The 20,590-nt window shown below is 38.5% G+C and overlaps 1 protein-coding gene across 4 annotated transcripts in view; it reads right to left on the reverse strand.

Moving 5' to 3' along the window:
• The window catches only part of LOC103181165 (PH and SEC7 domain-containing protein 1), a 58,113-nt gene extending 48,214 nt beyond the window's left edge, over positions 1-9,899 (reverse strand). Inside the window, exons 1-3 of one of the 4 annotated variants that reach the window (XM_007897439.2) lie at positions 9,869-9,899; positions 7,315-7,343; positions 1,902-2,764 (exon numbers count right to left, since the gene is read on the reverse strand). In XM_007897439.2, coding sequence (XP_007895630.1) covers positions 1,902-2,636 — 735 coding nt within the window. In that variant the 5' untranslated portion in view covers positions 2,637-2,764; positions 7,315-7,343; positions 9,869-9,899. Of the gene's footprint in view, positions 1-1,901; positions 2,765-7,314; positions 7,344-7,615; positions 7,708-9,868 lie in introns of those variants that run through there. The other 3 variants (XM_007897431.2, XM_007897454.2, XM_007897465.2) reach the window with 3 other exon arrangements.
• Positions 9,900-20,590: the final 10,691 nt, after the last annotated feature.

Genomic DNA, 20,590 nt, shown 5'->3' on the forward strand with positions numbered 1-20,590 from the left:
TTCCAGAATTCCTGACAGGTAAAGTGCAGGACATTGAATTTCATCCTAATGTAATATTTAACTGTAATCACAAAACCTCGGACTATTCACACTTTTAATCCGCCATGATTACAACAGGTTTATAATAACCACTATTTGCAGTTGAAGAACAGCACCCATTTAGCCCCAGTCCAAGCATAGTCCTACCTTTGAGCAGCATTTTGGTGGTTGTCAATCAATACTCGACATTCAAAGTAAAAGATGGGTTTGTTCTGTCAGAGTTTCAAGTGCCATAGACCAACCCTTTCCACAGTGAGAGTACTATAGGTCAGTTCCGTTACTCAAAGAAATTCAAGTTCAACTATTCACATCAGACCTTTCTAATCAAAAAGCAGAGAGAGAGCATGACTTTCACAGCACAGCTTTTTCAATTACCTCAGCATTCAATTCCCCTCCCTTTTGACCCTGCGTGATAACATGTACCTGCCAAATTCTCCAGGATTTCACAGGAGTCTTAAGTCTCTAGGGCAGAATTTAGTCTAAGTTGTTGCTCCAGTGCCTCCGCATCGACTCACAACTGCTTCATAAACATGGCAGCATTTAAAGACCTGAAGACTGTCAAAGGGGAGGGGTGCAGGAATGAAGACAAATGGCAAGGGACGTGACAGGGACAAAGAGGCTAGACAGCTGGTAGGGTCAGAATAAAGGAGGAATGCAAAGTATAAATGATTTCATTGCAGAACCTGTGTCAGAAGTACAGAGAAGACGTTTTATACAGGATGCTGGATCCTGGCTGGAGATAAAATGGCACCTTCACTTATAGTAAAAAGGATCACGGAATAAAGCTTCCCTCAATTTGCAACAAGTATAATTCCTAATGAACAAAAACATTTATATAGCGGCCCTCAGGCAGGATAGCATCCCAAAGCGCTCAACAGTAGTGGAGCACAACTCCGAGCCAGTGGAGGAAGAGTGTTCAAGAGTTTCAGGGCATTGTGGCTGAAAGTGTGACCACCAATAGTGGAATGGAGGGCATGAGGGACAAGCTGGAAGCCGGAGCCAGTCGTGTGGTGGCAGCGGATAGTAGGTTGGGGAGTAAGAAGTTTCAGAGAGGTAGGGAGGAGCCAGGATGGGATTTGAAGATGAGTGTGGGGCTTGAAAAATGTAAAATTCCAGTGGTCCCTATTACTACAAAAAGTTTCTTTGATACTATCTTGAAGGTTGTATCTACTTTCTGATCAGGACACAACTGCCAGGCATCAGCATTATCCTACCTGCTTCCATATGCCAAACACACACCCACACATCTTCTCATTATTATATAAGGAAAATGCTTTAATAATCAAAATACTGGGACAATGCAATTTGAGTAATACATGGAATGAGCTGCCAGCAGTTAAAGAATTAGATAGCAACCCAGAAACTCCAATAGGACACTGGACTCTCATGGTGACTGGATTCAATCCCATTAATAATAATCCTTGCATTTAATATAGTGCCCTATCATGTCTTCGAGACATCTCAAAGCACTTCACAGTATATACTGTAAAGTCAATTGACTATATTTTGGGGCGAAATGCGGCAGCCAATTACACACAGCAGTGTCCCACAAACAGTGTTTGCACCTCAAATGCACTTAATGAAGATTTTCCATTGATTCTTCCTCTAGTGCTTGCGAAGTTGGGAAACTACACACAAAGCTACACCTGACACATAAAGCCATAAATCTCATCAGGTGACAGAGAGGACCATAAATGGTAATCAGTCAGGTTGGTTTCTTTCATCGATTATCTCACTCACACAACCGCAGTGTTTTACTTGTAACGCTACTGATTTATTTAATTTGAAGATTGATGAGAAACGATTTACAAACTTTGAAATCTTGCATGAAATCTGCACATGATGCCTTGTCAGTACTTTACCTGTTTATCGCACAAGCTCTTTGAGATTTCCCTCCCTTCTGATGGATTGGAGCCTTGTGTGGAAGCTAAGCCATTGTCACTGGATGGTCTATGCAAGGTGGTTGCAGTCATTGAATTTGTTTCTGTGTCCAAACTCCTTGTATGAACTATCTTTGTAGCAACCCCCTGCTGTACTTTGGGTCCAGTTTGGGGGCTTTTTCTTCCAATGCAGGAATGCTGACCTGAGGCAGTAATCTTTGCTTGCTGAGGAAGGACGGACACACTGAATGGATTGACAGTTTTCACTCTGGCTTTTTCAATGTAACTGAATGTAACAACAGAGCTCTTTCCTTCAGGACCAAATCCGGACACTGCTTTTGTATTGTTCACATTGAGGGGGCAAAATGGTTTTGTCCTAATGCACACTGGCGAGGTTGGGGCAGTTGACCTACCTGGGCTGGTAGGAAATTTTTCACAAAGGGGGTTGGTCTCTGAGCGTGTGCGGATGAGTGAAACTGTGGATTTTTTGCTGTCAGGAAAACCCAAGAAATCCATCTTTGTATTTGAAGGCAAACTGCGTCTCTGTACGTGGGATCTTCGAACAATTGGGTTGGGAGAAAGTCGGCACTGTGATTTAATGGTGACATCAGATCGTGTAGGATTTAGTTTATTGGGGCTTGCAACATGCTGGCGTTCTGGAGATCTGCTGGCAGAGCTACTGGAAGAACCTGTTCTCAGCTCCACATGGAGAGACATGACTCTTGTATTTTGTGCAATTCTGCACACAGCCTCAAATTGCCAAGCCAATCACAAGCTAGCAGGAACCAACAGAAGCAGGGAGAATAGGACCATCTTCCCATGTTGAGGCACATCCAGTCTCCAACCTGAGAAATCACAACATCACATAAATACATCATTAATAAACACAACTTAAATGTTCAGATCAAAGCTGCAGTTGAAGGATCAAGGTTCATACCTTTAGTGAAATATTTCCAACAATGGAAGCAGAGGGTTTGGAATTCCCAATACTGGAAATACACAACTGTTCTTGACCAGTTAAGTACTTGGTAATATATGCAACAGGGTAACTGAATGTCAGTATCAGGGCGAGGAATTACCAACAAAAGTCTGAGAACTGGATTAACCATTGAAGCAGTGTGCTTGGTCAGGACCTAGAGATGAAACCCAATGAAGTTGAACACTGAATGGAGAGCAAGGAAAGATAGGGAAGAAGTTGGAGTAATAACATGAATACTCCTTCATGGGGTATACTGAAATAGCAGTGACTGTAATTTGTGGGTAAATGTTAATTTGCGAAATAGAAACAATATGGCTTTATTTATACATTTAAATCAATACTTTGATTTAAATCATGTTTTGATGGTTGGTAATACTTTGGTCACGTGTCGAGTAATTGATCTCAGCAGGGCTGATAGGAGTAAAAGATTTTGCTGGAGAGATCAATACAAAAACTGGAGAGCCAGACATCACACATACTTTCTCATGCCCTGTTGTACAGTGCAGAGGTTTAGGAGCAGGTCAAAGCTTGCTCTCTCAGCCAGGAATGGTGCGTGCTGAAACAGAAAGCCAAGACCGATGCATTTATGAAATTACTTCAGGAAAAAAGACAACTGTGGCCATCATCTCGTGCTCTAAAACTAGTAATTCTTACATAGAAAACCTGTGGTGCTTGCAATTACCTCTCCACATGAATCTCCTTCCTGTGATGAACTGATAAGCACAGAATTACTGTACAGATGATTTAGGTTTGTAGTAAATGAACTGCTGCTGTATTTTGTAATCACTGTGACAGTACAGTATGTATACAACAGCATCTGACCTTTGTTTAATTCTGATATTCAAAGAAAACAAGGACTTCCAGTTTTCCCTCACAAAATGCCCACAGGGACTGCTTAATGCTAATACTGAAGTGCCGAAAGTGTGAAAGTGTTCCTCTCACCAACATCAAGTCTCTCACTCGAGGTGTACACATTTCAAAACCAAAACAACCAAATCACAATATCCTTATTTTTCATTTTAGGGGAGTATGAGTCTTATGTTTCAACTCGCACAAAGTATCAAACAAAATAATTTTTATTTATTGAGCTTCGTCTGTAAAGAATGTAGAGAATAATTAATAAATAAAGACATGCTGGTGATGTACTGTCCCTGTGAGTCATCACCATGTGGAATTCACATATTCATCTGTGGAGATATCTTCCCTTTAAGATTAAATTTTTTTGGTCTTGCTTGTAATAACTAAGTTTTGAGATAGCAGCTTTTTTCATAAAGTGTAGTAAATGCATTGCAATAATGAACTGACAACTCAAAGGTTAATGGAGGTCTTGGCAGCTGGTCACTGGTATTTGGCACAGACTAAAACGGATTTAAATACAATATCTGAGCTAATCTGCAAGTATAAGTTAATAACAGAACATGTACTCACACACGTTTGATAGAAACTGGAACTGTACCATGCATCACATTGTGGTCAGTGACCAGTTTCCATAAGTCATACGCAGGATGTGGATCCTATGTAAATTTAGAGAAAGGCCAATTAAAATTATTGTCTGCTCCTCCTTCCACCCTCCCGTGACTGTTTATACTATGTCTGTGAGGATAAATTGAAATTGAAGTTGACCTAATCCTGATTTGTTCCAACAGACTGTCTGAAGGGTTGTAAAGCCTGGGAACACAAGGAGCCACGGCAAGGATTAGCTCGTCAGAGAAGACAGACACAAGTGAATAAACAGCAGGTAGAAGTTTCTCAAAGCTAATCAAAATAAACAAACAACAACAACAAGATTACATTTGTATAGCGCCTTTCACATCCTCTGAGAACTAAGAGTATGGTCATCCTTAAGACTTTGGGCTGGTTTTATTCACCGATTTTGATGGTTTTGCTTTGTAAAATGCAGATCACAAGAAAAATAAACCAATTTACAAACTCTCCGCCTACTGCATTTACGACGCTCAGTGTAAAACCAAGTTATTCACACCATCTGACTACACGGTTCTCAGTTAAAACACCCTCTCAATTTCCAGCAGCAGCAGATCATTGAGTAAATATACCGTATTGTGTGGTCCTGAGTGAAATAAAGTTGAAACTTCTTAAATTTGTTCCTGGCACAGACACTTTCAAACTAAGAGCAAAACAGTTGAGGAAAGATTAAATTATCTGATAGTGACAATAACACTTATTCGATATATTCTGTGAAACAGCATTGTTCTCTTTGTATTTTACTAGATTTTCTATAACTGAAGTTAGTAACTTTATTTAATAGTATTCAACAACAACAACATTACATTTGTATAGCGCCTATTCAAAGAGAACTTGGAAGTGTAGCATGAAACTGTATAAATATCCCTGAGTTGCACCACTTGACAAGGGCAGAGATGGAATGGCGGACAGATTCTTGTTGAAGGGTATATGATTGCACTGGGATGAACCCTCGCAATCCTCTTCTGAAAGGCGACTGTATTCAGAACCCTGAAAGCATCAATATGACCAAGAAAGAACAATGTAAAAGATATGTAAATAGAAAGATCAACTGCTGCAAATAAATTCAAATGAGGGGCCACAGCCCAGTCAAACTATGATTACATTAGCGCACACATACTGTGTACAATCAACAAAGAAAAATTAATGATTCGAAACCTACACAATCCAAGAAGATTATTCCAAGATGCCACATTCTTACATCAAGCCACACAGAGGGAAGTGATCAAGGAAAATAAAGCAAAAGTGCCTATAGAATGTCAAATTGTTTTTGGCATTTGCTTTACTCCTCTTTTGAAGTTGTGCATTTTTGTTGTGAGTTCCATGAGTAACAGCAGCTGAATGGTACCTTGAGCGTTCTTTAGGTGTGAACCAGTCAGTGTGGTCGATTTTTTGCTGGTTGTGAAAAATCGTGATCTCTTGTTACTTCTCCTCCTAATACACATATTCCAACCCAGTGAGTACTACTTCGACCTTGTTGAGCAGCAACAAGCTGTTTGACAATGGCCCAGGAGGGCTTACAGCCAAGTACAATTCTATCCTCACCTGACATCTATATATATACATTTAGACATAAGAGTCACTGGACAGATTGGAAACGGGAACCCTGGCTCATATTTCTCCCGCACAGACCAAGGCGTTAGAGCAATTGTAGAACCACAACTGCTGTCCAGCTAACTCAGGAATCCATCAAGGAAAAGGAATCAAACCTATTATCCTCTGGTTGGCAGGTGCTATACTGGGTGGTGTCTTTATCTACTGGATTATCAGTAGGAAGCCACATAACAAACAATCGGTGGGGTCAAATCACTTGTTAGAAAGGGAGCCGTGCATTACGGTTAATGTACTAAAGAGTTCAGGAAATGTCAAGAAGCATTACAAGCATGGTGAATTCTACATTGTGGAGAGTATCATAACAAAAAATTGGTGGGGAGTATAACATACAGATGACTACTAATGAAATTCCTCAACAAAGAAACAGGATGTACATTAAGCTGATTGCGCAACAACTCTGCTTCACATGATCTGTTTTCAGTGCTTCAGGTCAGAGTGACATGCTGATAATAATTGCAAGGAGTCACCAATGGATTCCGTTATTGAGGAAACCCACTCAAAATTGGCACATTCTACATCTCACCGTCTGCTATATTGCATTTAAAATAAGCCATTTATTACAGGGATTCTTTGTGATACAGGGAGCCACAAATACATTCACAGTTTAATGCACGTCGAACAAAGGTACAATGAGACAGTGTAGACTGGAGATGTAACAAAACTCCTTATATCCCTCCTATCCTGAAGGTACACATCATTATTGAGGTATAACTTCACAGGTGCTGGTGATTCTCAGTACATCATAGAAACAGCTATTTTTCACATGATATTTGAAAGAAAGCACCAATGCCCACTTTTGTAGGGGGTGGGGATGGAAACGGAGGAACATGTGGATTCATTGCCATCAATCTCCTATTCTGTCCTCAATTGACATCAACATTTAGGAACTTTCAACAGTTAATCACTCGACTCAAAGTAGCAAAATGAACCCAGACCAATTATGTCCCCTCTCACCAGTTCCAGAACATGAAGGCCAAATACATCACTTGTAACACTGTCTTGGTCAAGATCAGCCAACTCAGTAAAGGAATCAACACAGAAACTTATGAGTACATGCAGTTCAGTACCTCATCACAATGCCTTTACTAAGCATTTATGCAAGGAACTTAGAGAGGGGGGGACGGGGGGAGAAAGAGTTAACATGAATTTCAAAGTCAGAGCCATAAACAATGTGCATTATAAAAGATTGTGGTGCAGCAAAATCCAGAAAGGAACTGTAAATGCATTTTATTTTTCTGAAAACATCTAATAACCCTTGAATAGGCTGATGGATTTATTAAGGAGACAGATGGGGACTAACGAAGAGAAAAGATCTCTTACCTTGCTTCAGAGTGCTCACTGCTCCAGGCCTGCATGTGAGGAGAAGAAAATAAAATGGAGAAATGAATATTTACACTCATTACCAAGGCGCAGACCTGATGGATTCATACACTGGCATTTGCTTAGTTGCTTCCTACTGATAAATGCACTGCAAGTACTGGAAGTGTCAGAATACAAATAGGTTATTTTTCCCCCCACTGTTGCCATAGTGAAATGCAGCAAGCCAAATGAAGGCAGATGAGGCAACCAAGGCATTTTATGCCAATATATGAGTGAATAGATTTACGAAAAGCACACATACCTATGTGAATGCAGCACCGGGAAATGGCTGCTCCCCTGAATGGACAATGTGTTCACACTCAGTGCCGTTACATAACTTACAGTAACTCCTTCATGGCCATACACAAAGCTGCAGCTTCTGTTACACGGAGTCTGTGCAAAACAATTAGTGGTTCATTCACTGCATGGAAATGTATGACATGCTTACCTAGTTTTGTGTTAATTTTAATAGGAAGAGGCGAAGCTAGCCAAATCGAAACCCTTCTCCTTAAAGTATTTACAACTACAGCAATTTACATTTATATAACACCTTTCATGTTGGGAGGATGTCTCAAAGCACTCAATCAATTGACTGTGAACCTGAGTTGGGGAGGGGCGCAAAAGGTACTAAAAAATGTGGTGAAAAAGGTAGGTATCAAATTGGGCTTTAAAAGGTGGGGAGAGAGGTTTGCAAGGTTTAGGGACTCCAGGATGAAGTTAGTAACAGAACAGAGTGGAGGCTGAATGGCTGAAAGCTCACCCACTGATTGTGGGGTGGATGAGGCGGGGGATATGGAACAGGCCGGTGTTAGCTGAGCAGAGGAAGCATCCAGGCAGTAGGGTTACAGGAGGTCAAAGAGGTAGTGGTAGTGATTTCATATTATTTGTTATTAAAGTATTTCTCCATCCCATCTTCAGCTTTCTTCACTTTTTTTGTAAATACCTATCTCCCCAGATTCTAACATCATTCCCCCTGCCAAGTGGGAGATCTGGTCAGATGCACCAAGGCTTCAAAAATGTTTCACCAAAAAGGGTGACTTGTTGGGTCCTATATTGGTTGATAACCAGTGGGATAGGAGACAAATGTGACTGGCATAAATTAATTTGCTCTTCAGTTTTTCCTTTCTATTTCTATAGCTCAAATTCAAAATAAATTGAAATTGTAATTTTGGCTACGGCAGCTTATCTCAGGAAACCTTTTCCATTTCAGTGAGGGCTGCTGATCACTGTAATAATATACTGCTGATTTCACTGAGCAGCACTTATTTCAATAAATGCTGCCAATTCCTGTGAGGAATGCTGATAATGTGAGTAAAGGTTAGAGAGAACCCTCACACACCCACACCCAGGGAAATGGAACAGAGCACCAGCAAAAGCAATTCATAAGAAAGAACTTGCACTATTATAATGCTTTATATTGAAACATATAAAACAGGTTATTATCATCAGGTGTAGTGACTATTTTTGTAGGCAAATGCAACAACTATTTGTGCCAACAAGTATCCATCCACAAAGAGTGGTGAATGACCAATTAATCTGGAGAAACTCTTTTCTTTTCAAATATGACGTTCACCTGCACAATGAAACAGAACCTCAGTTTTAATGTCTCATTGTAAGGACAGCACATTTGACAATGCATCAATAGATTATGGACTACAAGCTCAAATTTGCTTTGAGGTTTCAAACTATAACCCCATAAACCAGAGGTAAGAGTCAGACCCAGTGAAACATGCCGACTGATACTGCATGTTGCACCAATCAAGTCTTATAAGATAGGACTGAATAATTATCTGGTTAAGAATCAGATTGATAATTAAAGAGCAAATATGGTTATAAATAATTAAATATAATTATAATATAATAATAAATAATTAAACATTTTACAGAACACATTGTTGTGTTGCTGAAACCAAAATAAAAGTCAATTATGAAATTCAACCCACTAGAATTAATATAGTCCTGTTCTGGGAATGGGTATATATGCTTGGATTCACTCCTATTGTCTTTAGGAGTCAGTTGGTATATCTGAAACATAAATCATGTGAAAGCATTTTACAGTTACTGTTTTCATCAGCAACTACAACAGCTATTTTGCACTCACGAAAGTGCCACATGTGATGAGGTGAATGATCAATTCATCTGGAAGATTTTTGCCAAGGACACTGGAGAAAGTCCCTTGTCTTTTCCAACAGTGTCATGAGATCATTAACATCCATCTAATAGTAGATGGGACCTCGGTTTAACATCTCATCAAAAGAGTAGCGCCTTTCCCAATGAAGCTCTCCTCAATATTTCACAAGATTGTCAGCCTAGTCTACAAGCTCCTGTTCTAAAGTGGTCTCAAACCTAGAATCTTCTGACCAGAGGCAAGAATGCTAGCATTTAAGCCAGACCCACCCTTGTAATATTGGGAAATGCCTAGCAGAGCCTAAAGTCTGAACATGATTCTGATAGTTAATATTACATTCAAATGCAAATGCTTTAATTTACACCACCTACCTAATACTGTACTCACCCACATGTGCCTTCTGTTCACATACTCTTCACACAGACTAAGTGCCAATTCTAATCCCACGACTCCACTGTACTGACAGACTTTGCCAAAAACATTCATTATAAATCAGAACCTTTGAAAATAGTAAGCCAAAGCCAAAACTAATACAGTAGCAAGTAAATATTTAGCAATATGAATAAATAACTCCCTTCTATCAGGTCATCCCTCTATTGTTAATGTGTTTGAGTCCTGGGACTATATTTTGGGCAGTGGCCAAGTTGTACATGGGAAAACTGGCATCAGTGTGGCCAAGCATAAAAGCACAACACAGACAGGAATTTACAGCTGTGTAACATAAGCAAACAAGTCAATTTCACTTTATCAAATTTCACACAGATAATGAAGGGAGTTTGTGTGCATCAGTAGGAGGAAGGTTACTTTATACAGTAGCCAGTCGCCCTTATACAACAAATATAATGAGACACAGACTGGGGTATAACAGTCAATCATGGAATGAACTTCTACTGTGTAATATATATCCTACGAAGTTAAGTTCATCGGTAATAGCAAAGTAACAATACTGCAGAAACAAAATAGGTTTTTCCCTCATTTCAAATACATTTTTTTATACCAATATTAAATTCTCAGAATACATTAATTGCCACAACTAACTGACCCAAAACGTCTTCATGTTCTGATCTTTACACAGAATTTCCCCCAGAAATCTTCCTCCAGCTTTTAGCATCTAAGGGTAATGACTCAGCACCACACATATACCGACAAGTTGACAGTCACAAGCATTATATTAAAATTATTCTCATTTTAAATTATTAAAAATCTCATGATATAATCTTGTTATTTCCAACCTACATCCTATAGATTTAGTTTTAACTGTAATTAGTTGCCCATTTCAATTGGGCAACTGCTGGAGTTGAAACATTTCAATCTACAGTAAGATGGGATAACAAAATCAGATTGGATGAAGACCCTTTGCCCATTTGATCTCATCCTTCCAGAACAAACCCCTTTGCATCAAGCTAATTGTTAAATGAGTCCAGTGTCCTGGCCTCAACCAGTCTTCCTGGCAACTTCACCACCTTCTCTGTAAAGTAAAACTTCTTGGAGTTTGTTCTGAAAGTGCTCTTTGCAACTCTAAACTATGTCCCATATCTTGGTGCATCCTAAAGTATTGTTTTGGGTTTACTCTTTCAATCCAATTTTCATACACCTTTATAAGGTCCCCTATCAAGACTAAAGAGCCCTATCTTGTTTAATCAATGCTCATCATAGCTCATTCCTCCAACACAGGGGATCATGTTGGGATTTTTTATCACACTGTCAAGGATGACACTCGGTGCATTGATGCGGTGTGTTGCATTGTCAAATGTGTCATCCTTTGGATGACATTTTAAACTGAGTTCCTGTCTGCCTGTTCAGGTGGATATTAAATATCCCTATTCGAAAAGAGAAGGGAGTTTCTCTCCTGGTGTGCTGGCCAACAATCCCACAAATATAATTGATCACTCGCCCCATGGTTATTTGTGGGACACTGTCATGCACAAACTGGTTCCCATGTTTCGTCCACAAAATAAACAGTCAAAACCTTATTACAGTATATCTTGTGAAGCAACTTGAGATGTCTCAACAACATAAGACTATATCAAAAGCAAGAATTACCATATTATAGGTTACTTACTGTCTTCAGAAAAATAATCCCGCAATTCACTTTTGTAGGAGGGGGGAGCGAAGGAGTTAACAACATATACTTACTTTGCTTTAATTAGGAAGTGATGGAGATACACTGATACAATCTAAAATATGATGTCATGCCCTTGGAAGCAGAAAAGGTTCTGAATCTAAACTTCATTCCAATTATAAACATAGAAAAATATTCCCATCTTTTTATAGGGTCCACTATAATCCTTGACTTCTTGTACTGAGTTTCACTGGAAACTCTATCAATTAAAGCAGCAGAGGACCTATGTACAATCTATCTCATTGAACACTTCAAATTAGCACTTGTTTTAAACTTCACCCTTCGTGCACTTATGCTCCTCAATTCTGCCTAATGAGGGATTCTCCTCAGATTTATGCTGCTTTCTAATCGTAACTAGCTCTCTCTGTTGCAAATTACTTGGCAAGAACTTTTAAGGCTTAGCAAATTCCTGCTGAGAAATCTCCAAATTAATATCAGTTATAGCATTATTCCTCAGGGACTAATGAGGACTACCCTTTGATCCCAGCATCAAGCAGTTAACACTCGGTGCCCATTTCTTACCTTGTCTCCAGGCATTCTGTTTAAAACAGGACAGTTTACTGAGCGTCCTTTCGAGAGTACCTGCAGGAGAAACTGTCTGACAATTTAAGCTGACGAGAACTGCTGCTAAATTATTGTCTCCTATATTACTATCTTCAAGGCAAAACCCTACAGCGTTCACTGCTAAGAACTAGCCAGTCACATTCTTCAAGGATTTCCATTCACTTGTTTCTACAGCATCATTCTCTACAGAGAGAAAAACCTCAGAGACCAGACAAATCTTATCCCTGTCAATCAAATCATTCCCTCATCACAACCAATCACTGGACTGTGGCTACATTTTAGGTCCATCCTCCCAGGTTACATTAAGTTTAACAGATGGTCAGGGTATCAGTGTTGCTGGAGGAGGCGGTCATCGAAATAGGTTGTGTGAGCAAGATCAGCGGCTCAATTGATGGGCTTTGCTTGAGGACAAAAGGGGCAGGTGTACAAATTACTGCATCGTTCCACTCAGCTGGATATCATGGACCACACAAATGCATAAACCCTGAATCCAGTCTCGCAAATAAAACCAGCAGGGAAAACACTGAAGATCCAAAGCTGAACCCAGCAAAAATGGCATTCATTCAAGAGAATATGGGTGACAAGTCAATGGCCTGTCACACTGTCACATCAGGGCTCTAATTGACTGCCGCGTTTCGCCCACAAATATACAGTCAATTCACTTTACAATATATTCTGTGAAGCACTTTGAGATGTCTAGAAGATGTGAAAAGCACTATATCAAATGCAAGGAATATTATTATTATTATGCTCTTTGTGTCCTGCAGGATCTCAGTGCTGGCACTTCATGTTGGATAATAGTTTTTCAACACTGTTTTCCTCCTTTCTCTCACACACAAGTACAATCAAATACACAATGAAACAAGGCACACTATAAAAATGTTGAGGTCTTTTCTTAATGTTCTGTTCATTTTCCATCATCATCGAAAACTAACGAATGAACTGAATTCCTAATTCCATAGCACTCAAATGACGATCAAATGCCAAATTTAATTCTATTCAAATGACTTTGACTTCAGATATGTGTGTTTGAAAACAATACTCCTAAGCATATGATAGGCAACAATTCCCACATCATATCCTCTCTTCCCATTAGCACTGAGCTGGGGCCGGCACCTCCCACCAAAAGTTAGGTGTTTTAATTGTAATATTTACATTTCTAATGGGCGTATCAGATCCTTGGTGATCTTGTCAGCCTGAGGCGGAGTCAGAGGGTGGGTGGTTTGGTTCCAACAGCTACTAATATGGAAATAAACACCTGGCTATCTTTTCTTGCAACTATGTGAGTATGCTTTTCTAGGCACTCTGTAGCATCTGCAATAGCAAGGTTTAAGGCAAATCTTTTGGCCTTCATTCTTACTGGAACTTGAGAGACTTTTAAAAAAAAGTGTAATCTATTCTTGCAGCAAAATATGCCCATTTTCTAACTCAGTGTTACATTTCAAAGTATTTCAGAATCTTGGGCTTGTATTGACCTGGATTGCCTGCAGCTGTAAATGAGTATTACAATAAGATAAATTGGGGTCAAATTTTCCAAGGCATGCAGGGATAATCAGCAACAACTTTACATGAGTTCAACATTGGTAAGAACCATATTGTTCCACTTGTCATCACATTGTAGAGATTCGCTTACAAAATACACAGTCTTTTTGTTTTGTTACAGTAAATCCTGTGAAACACTTTGAGATTTCCGCTCAATGTGAAAGGCACTATGTCAAATGCAAGGATTGTTATTGTAACATCACATGCAAGGATTGTTATGATTATAATGAGTCAAACCCAGAGCACAAAGCAATTTCATTGAGTGGATCAGATGATGAAAATTTATTTTCGACGGTAGAATTCAAATAAATGCAATACATTACAAAAACAATTCAGGAACATTAATCGTTGAGGAAAGTCCAGGCTAACCATTTTACAATGATTTGGAAATGTTCACTGTTTGCAAAATGATACATTTAGAAATATTGAAAATGGATTTATAGACAAATTAATTTTTTGTTTGTGACGAAAGAAAATATTAGTTTTAGGCTCACAAACTAGGCTGACCTCCTGGCCAAATATCCCTCAAATAAAATTGGTCATTCACTTCATGGCTGTGGGATGTTGCTGTGTGTAAATTGGCTGCCTCGTTCGGCTACAAAATACAGCTACTGCACTTTACAATAAAATCTGCAAAGTACTTTGCAAAGTCTGGCATGAAAGGCACTATATCAAATGCATGGATTATTACCATTATTTCAGTTGGCCAGCTGTAAGGCATCCAACCCTATCCCCTGGCAAAAATACATGTATTTTTAACAGTTCAGCTCAGTTACCTTTGAAAGCAACTTCTCATATTTACACATTTTCATGACCTTCTGAAACTTTAGTTTCTACATTTGCCACACCATAATTAAAACATTTTGTATTTCAGCCACTGCACCTCCCAATTACTATGCACATTATACCATTGTCAGACTTACCCAGAGTGATAACAAAAGGTCAGAGTTCAAAGCTTTGGTGGTAGGAACTTGATATTGGAGATGTGATATTTACAAGTTATTGAAACTGTGGGAATTCTGCAGGGAAAAGATCAAATGGCTGATGGGCTTTTATCATCTGTACCTCTCTTGTGATGTTTTTCTTGATCATTAATTGATTATTGTTTTTTCTTCTGCACGAGAGATCTGCTAAAAGGATCTATTTTGGTCAAAGCTCAATGACTGGGTAAGTCTCAATGATAAACAACAGCCACCTCCCTAGGGAGATGCTGAAGAGTTAGTGGATTCAGGTCTTTCTTGACTGCATTTTCTTACAAGAGCATTGTGATTTGGATAAGAGGCTAAAATGGGTGTGTGCCTTAAAACCTAGAATGGTAAAAAACATCAATGGATCCTCAAATTCTTAAAATTTGGGTTTATCTCTGGCAGGAATATAATCATAGTCAAAACCACAATTGCCGATGAGAACAATAGTTTCAATGGGATTTGAATGCCTGAAATGTGAAAGTTGTCAGTGCAGAAGGAAAGAGTGGAATACTTGCTGGCAGGAAGGTTCCAGTCATATTTTAAAATAAAGTCCAAAAAAAACGGTGTCCTGCTCTTTTGAGGGCAGAACTGAAACTGTTTGCTAGAGAGAGACATTGATTTTAACAAAAATGAACAAGAAGCTACTGCCTTGATGAATACTTTTCTGTCGATATAAAAATGTAAAATAGGAATACGCTGTAAATTTATTATTACTCTAACAGATGCATATGGATCACAAATGATTACTGGTGTGATCACTAAATGAGTTTGAATAAGAGATATTGTTTTATGCAATATAAACCATTTCCTTAAAGATTAGTATATCTGGTGAGATTTGGATCACTTTTTATTTAAATTTTAATTGGAAATGTTTAATTGCACATTTCATTGAAAATCGATGTCTACCTAAAAATCCTTGTAGTGAAATATTAAGCAGATTCAAACCTTAGTATTCAATTAAAATGCCACATTCAATTGATAAAGTTAATAACAGTTCATCTCTGAAGCTTGTCATTTTGAAATAGCTTAAATTGCTTTCTCTTCACATCTCACCTGCATTGAGTTTACATAAAATTCCAAAATTGGACTAGGTGGGCTGAGATTGCTACGAAACAGGAAAGAGTACATGATTTGCAGAGAGGAGTACAATACAAATATAGGTTTCTCCTAAGCTCACGGGCTTTGCGCATGCAAGAGATATAGATCATTTGTCTCCAGTGACATCAATATTTCATTGCACTTAATATGTAAAACATTACCATAAATCAATGATGCTTCCAAGCAAGCAGTCGCAGGCTGCTGAAATTCACTGTTGCACATAGAATTACAGTAAAGCCATATCTGCAATTCCCCCAAGGGATTGTCTAACATCATACTGGGCAATTGCAATTCAGGAGATACTTACTTAGGCTTATAAGAGTGGATCCTCTTTCTTTAAACTTGAAGGTTCTGTGTAGAGGTAATTACAGCTGGAAAAGAGCTATTGTTCAGCTCAATGGGCCATTTGAGGAAGGCTCAGTTCCTAAAACTCTGATATCTACTACAATGTTGGATGGTATTGCAAGTTCTAACTGTGTCAAGACAAACAAAGAACACAACAACAGCTTGCATTTATAGAGTGTCCTTCACGTACGATAATGTCTTGGAGTACTTCACAGTGGCGGAGTAATTTGTAGAGTCAAATATATCCGATAAATAATCAAGCAGTCAATTCCCTAGCAATCTGAGAAGTGACATCCACTTACAATTGTAAAGCTGCAGAAATCATAAGCAAAAATCAACAAATATAGCCGGCACAATTTAAACAGTGAATTCCTTAGCTTAGTTTCTCCTCACTCTCTCAGATAACCCGGTGAAGATGATTAAAGGTCATTTCCTAGACCAAACCCAAGTGCACATGTTACATTTAAGACAGGGATTTGTAGTTCATCACCTTAATAAACTTCCCTTTTTTGTTCATTATTCTAATCGTCAACTTTGTGAATTTCATCTAATGAAACCCAGTAACAGTGTTAAGCAAATACTTTATGTGCTTCAACATGAAGTTAATACTGCCAGAGTTTCAATCAAATAGAATAATGTCTGGATTTTACAGTCATTTTTAAAAGTAACACAAGTTCATCACAACAATACAATAGAAGGCAAATTTATATAGCACCTTTCAGGTCAGAAGAAACTCAATGCAACTGAGATAAGACACTCAGCACACAGAGGATCAAAGATGTCAACTGGACTGTGTGAACAGTTACCATTTCATCATCATTTTTTGGAACAGGACGTTAGAGCTCAAAGGCCCGGTGCCAGAATTAATTCAGGGTGAAGGACTAGAGTTCCTTTCTAACTTTAATGTGGTCATCACATTCACATGGGTGATGGGGGGAGGTGGGGAGTTAAACATACAGAGTAACACAATACAAGTATGACACACATAACACATGGTATGTGAACTGAAACTGAGAAAACCATGCAATGCCTTACATAAACAGCAAAGATATATCCTTTACTTATAGCCTCTGGAGTAGTAAACACCTGAGACGCATCTTTGGGAGTTTTTTAAAAACACAAACTTGTGACAATTACAATCAGGTGGAAAAGATCTGTACAATATTGAATCCCGGGAAACCTACCAGATTTAGGAAAGACAATGATCTTCGAAGAGCTGACATAAATTAACGATAGTGTGTGACCTTTACGAAATGTGCTGCTTGGATGAAAGGGGCTGGCATTCATCACTGTGACCCACATTGTAATTGACAGTGGCAGAGGGAGGCAGCACCAACCTTCACACCACATGATGTGTTCCCAAGAAGCAGACTTCAGTGTTTGTTTTGGTAGAAATGAACCAAACGAGAGGTTGTTGAATCCAAGTGATTATTAAAGGATATTAACAAAGGGGTACAACATCTGATGGAGTTACAAGAGCGGAAATTTGAATTGACAGCTTCCAATTATATCATAAAAAACACATGAAGAAAACTGTAACAACAGAATCATGCCCTACCAGCCCAAGATTAAATTACTGCTTTAACCTAATTGCTAGATAATGTATTAACCTTTATAATATAGTTTGGTTTGTATTGAAATGTGAAGAGCATGGGTTTGCACTCCCAACTCTTCACAGAATGAGTTCTTAAACATAGTCAAGACTTTGGGAGAGCATGTTGTTAGGATCTAATGCTTTATCATGAAGGGATGCATCAGTCCACTATTCCAAACACACAGTTAAAGACTATTTGAAAATTCACGAGTGCAGTAAAAGAGAAGATAGTGATACGGATGTTTAGTATATAATATAAATGTTGAACCAACAAAAGGTTTTTAAAGCAGAACACAAGAATTATACTCTTTACTATTATATATTATAAGAGATACGGTGTATATGCTAGACATTACAGAGGAAGCTAAAGATTTAAACTGGCAGATGTTCATAAATAACATCTAGACCCAAATGGGATAGAAGGCTTGTAGATTGAGCACAAAGTAAGATCATTTTGAATCTTGTACAAAAAAAAGAGTAATGTATGGCTTTCAATGCTCTATAATGGAAAAGAAATCAGAGCCATTCACTGTGGTATCAGCAAGGAGAGGATGGGGTTGTGATGAAAGGCTTTAATAAGATGGGGATGTATCTACCAGAGCTAAGAATACATTCTGATAGAAGTATTAAAAAATATGAAAGGGTTTGAGCAGGCAAATAGTAAAGTAAATCGCAGGAATACACACACTACTTACTTCTGCACTGACAGGAATCAGACTTGGCCTCCTCCTCACATGTGATCATTCCACAAATTACAACATGGCAAAAGGACACAACCCTGACATTATTAGATTCCCAATGCACCCACAAGACATTGGAATTTGAATTTAAACCTAAGTCTCTTCCGTTTGCAGTCCTGGCACTAGCCACTCATCTTGTGATGGCAAATAACTCCAGTTCACCAAAAGTATTTGGTGACTAAAAGCAGTAAGTGCAATATGCAGATGGAATATGCATCAATCTATCTTTTGCATTTCCTAAAACTTAGGCTTGTAAGATCTCAAAGCGACAGGGTGAATCTATATACAAGATACATATTCGTAATATACTAAAAGAAAGCATTCCGTTCCGATCCACATCCTCCATCCTCCAGTATCCCAATGGCCTAAGGCTCCTTATCTTTTAAAAAATATTTTTTTCAATTAAGCTACTGAGATTTTCTGAACCAAAATAATATCGATTAAAATAGAGATGTTGGTGTTCCTAAAGTACATGAAAACTTCCTTGAAAGAATAACCCTTTGGCGTAAACAATATGGAAATAATCCTCATTTTTCCACCCACTTATGCTGTCTGATCTAGAGAATATGTATCCATTGGCATGCTCCTTGTACCCAGAACTATTTCCCAGCACTTTTAGTAACAAGATAATAATCATCATTAAAACTAAAAGGAAAATCATGTCACCCAACGGTTCAGCTGATGCTTCCAGTGTTCCAGTGACAGATATGTACATTTTATGCAAATGCTAGCGAACATTGAGATCCGAATAGACTCAAAATAATTTCATATGCAATACATTTTTACCAGAAGAGCAAAAAAATTCAACCAATTTTTTTTTGTTGAGTGCCTCATTAAAGCCTATGCAAAAACTCACAGCATTGCAAATTAAATCTTTTATAGTATTTCAAATCTGCTGTGTGAAAAATTGATTTCCACGTTTGCCGACAAAATATACAGTCAATATACAGTAAATTCTGTGACTTGCTTTGAGATGTTCTCCCAACGTAAATGGTACCATATTAAATCTAAGGAATTTTTTTTCCAAATTGGCAGAAATTTATGGCAGGTCTCCATTGACTGAATGGAAACAGTCAGTGAGCCTCACAAAGCAAAGCCACTTGAAACGTGTGCAAGGAATTACTGCAGACATCTGTTGCCTTGATTTGGTGCCATTACCCCAAAAGACTTTCCTCTTTGACCGTGCTTACTATCACCTACTCCCTCCTGCCTCTCAGAGTCAGGTTACTGTTAAGACCTCCGAGACGCCACCCCGTATGAAAGGTGCTATATAATACAAATTGTTGTTGTTGGGTTGTCCATCAAAGGCAGGTTGTGAAATGATGCAAAGAGAAAGATGGGAAAGTACCTATAACATACCTCTAATACCTCTGCCTGCACCCTACAATTGGTTCTAAAATCAGTTTGTTAATTGTCGTTTTTTTATCATAAAAATAACACATTTTCTATTCTACCATCGGCCAAAAGCATTAAACTGTCAGAAAAGCCGATGTATAGTTTGTACCAAAATATAGATTATACTTTTACAGATGAATTGCTGAAAAATCATATTTGTGTCTTCTCACCCCAGGTTATTGTAATTTGATGAGACTGTGCATAGGGACCTGTTATAAACAATATTAAGGTCTCCTCACATACACTTGTTAATTAATGGAATGTGTGTAGCGATGCATTATAAAAATCATATCACTAATATTTACACGCTCTCAATGATATAAGCAATGCAACCAGGCCCCGGGAGGAGGTATTTCATTAGTGCACTATTGTTGTACTTTTCAATTAAGACAAAACTAGCACTGATCCAACCAAAGTACTGAGAGCTCAACCGGTGGGGCAAATGATCTTTGCTGCGTTTTTGTTCAAATGTTTGATACTAGTTATTCCATTCTTTCTCCTTTGCACATGGTCATCTGTTTCACCGTATATTATATGGGTGGAGCAGGTGAATCTTGTGTGAACTGTAATGTGGGATGGTTGTTATGAGCACTGCATGGAGAACAGTTCCCAAATTAGCTGTTTTTATGTAATTTAGAACAAAAATCCTTTGGCCCAACCAGAAACGTCCTCCTAGAAAGCTGATTGATGTTGAGTGCTGAGTCAAGCAAATAGCATAGCTCAAAGAAAGGAGGAAGAAGA

This window comes from Callorhinchus milii, unplaced genomic scaffold, assembly GCF_018977255.1.
Source record: "Callorhinchus milii isolate IMCB2004 unplaced genomic scaffold, IMCB_Cmil_1.0 Scaffold7, whole genome shotgun sequence".
Taxonomy (NCBI): Eukaryota; Metazoa; Chordata; class Chondrichthyes; order Chimaeriformes; family Callorhinchidae; genus Callorhinchus; species Callorhinchus milii.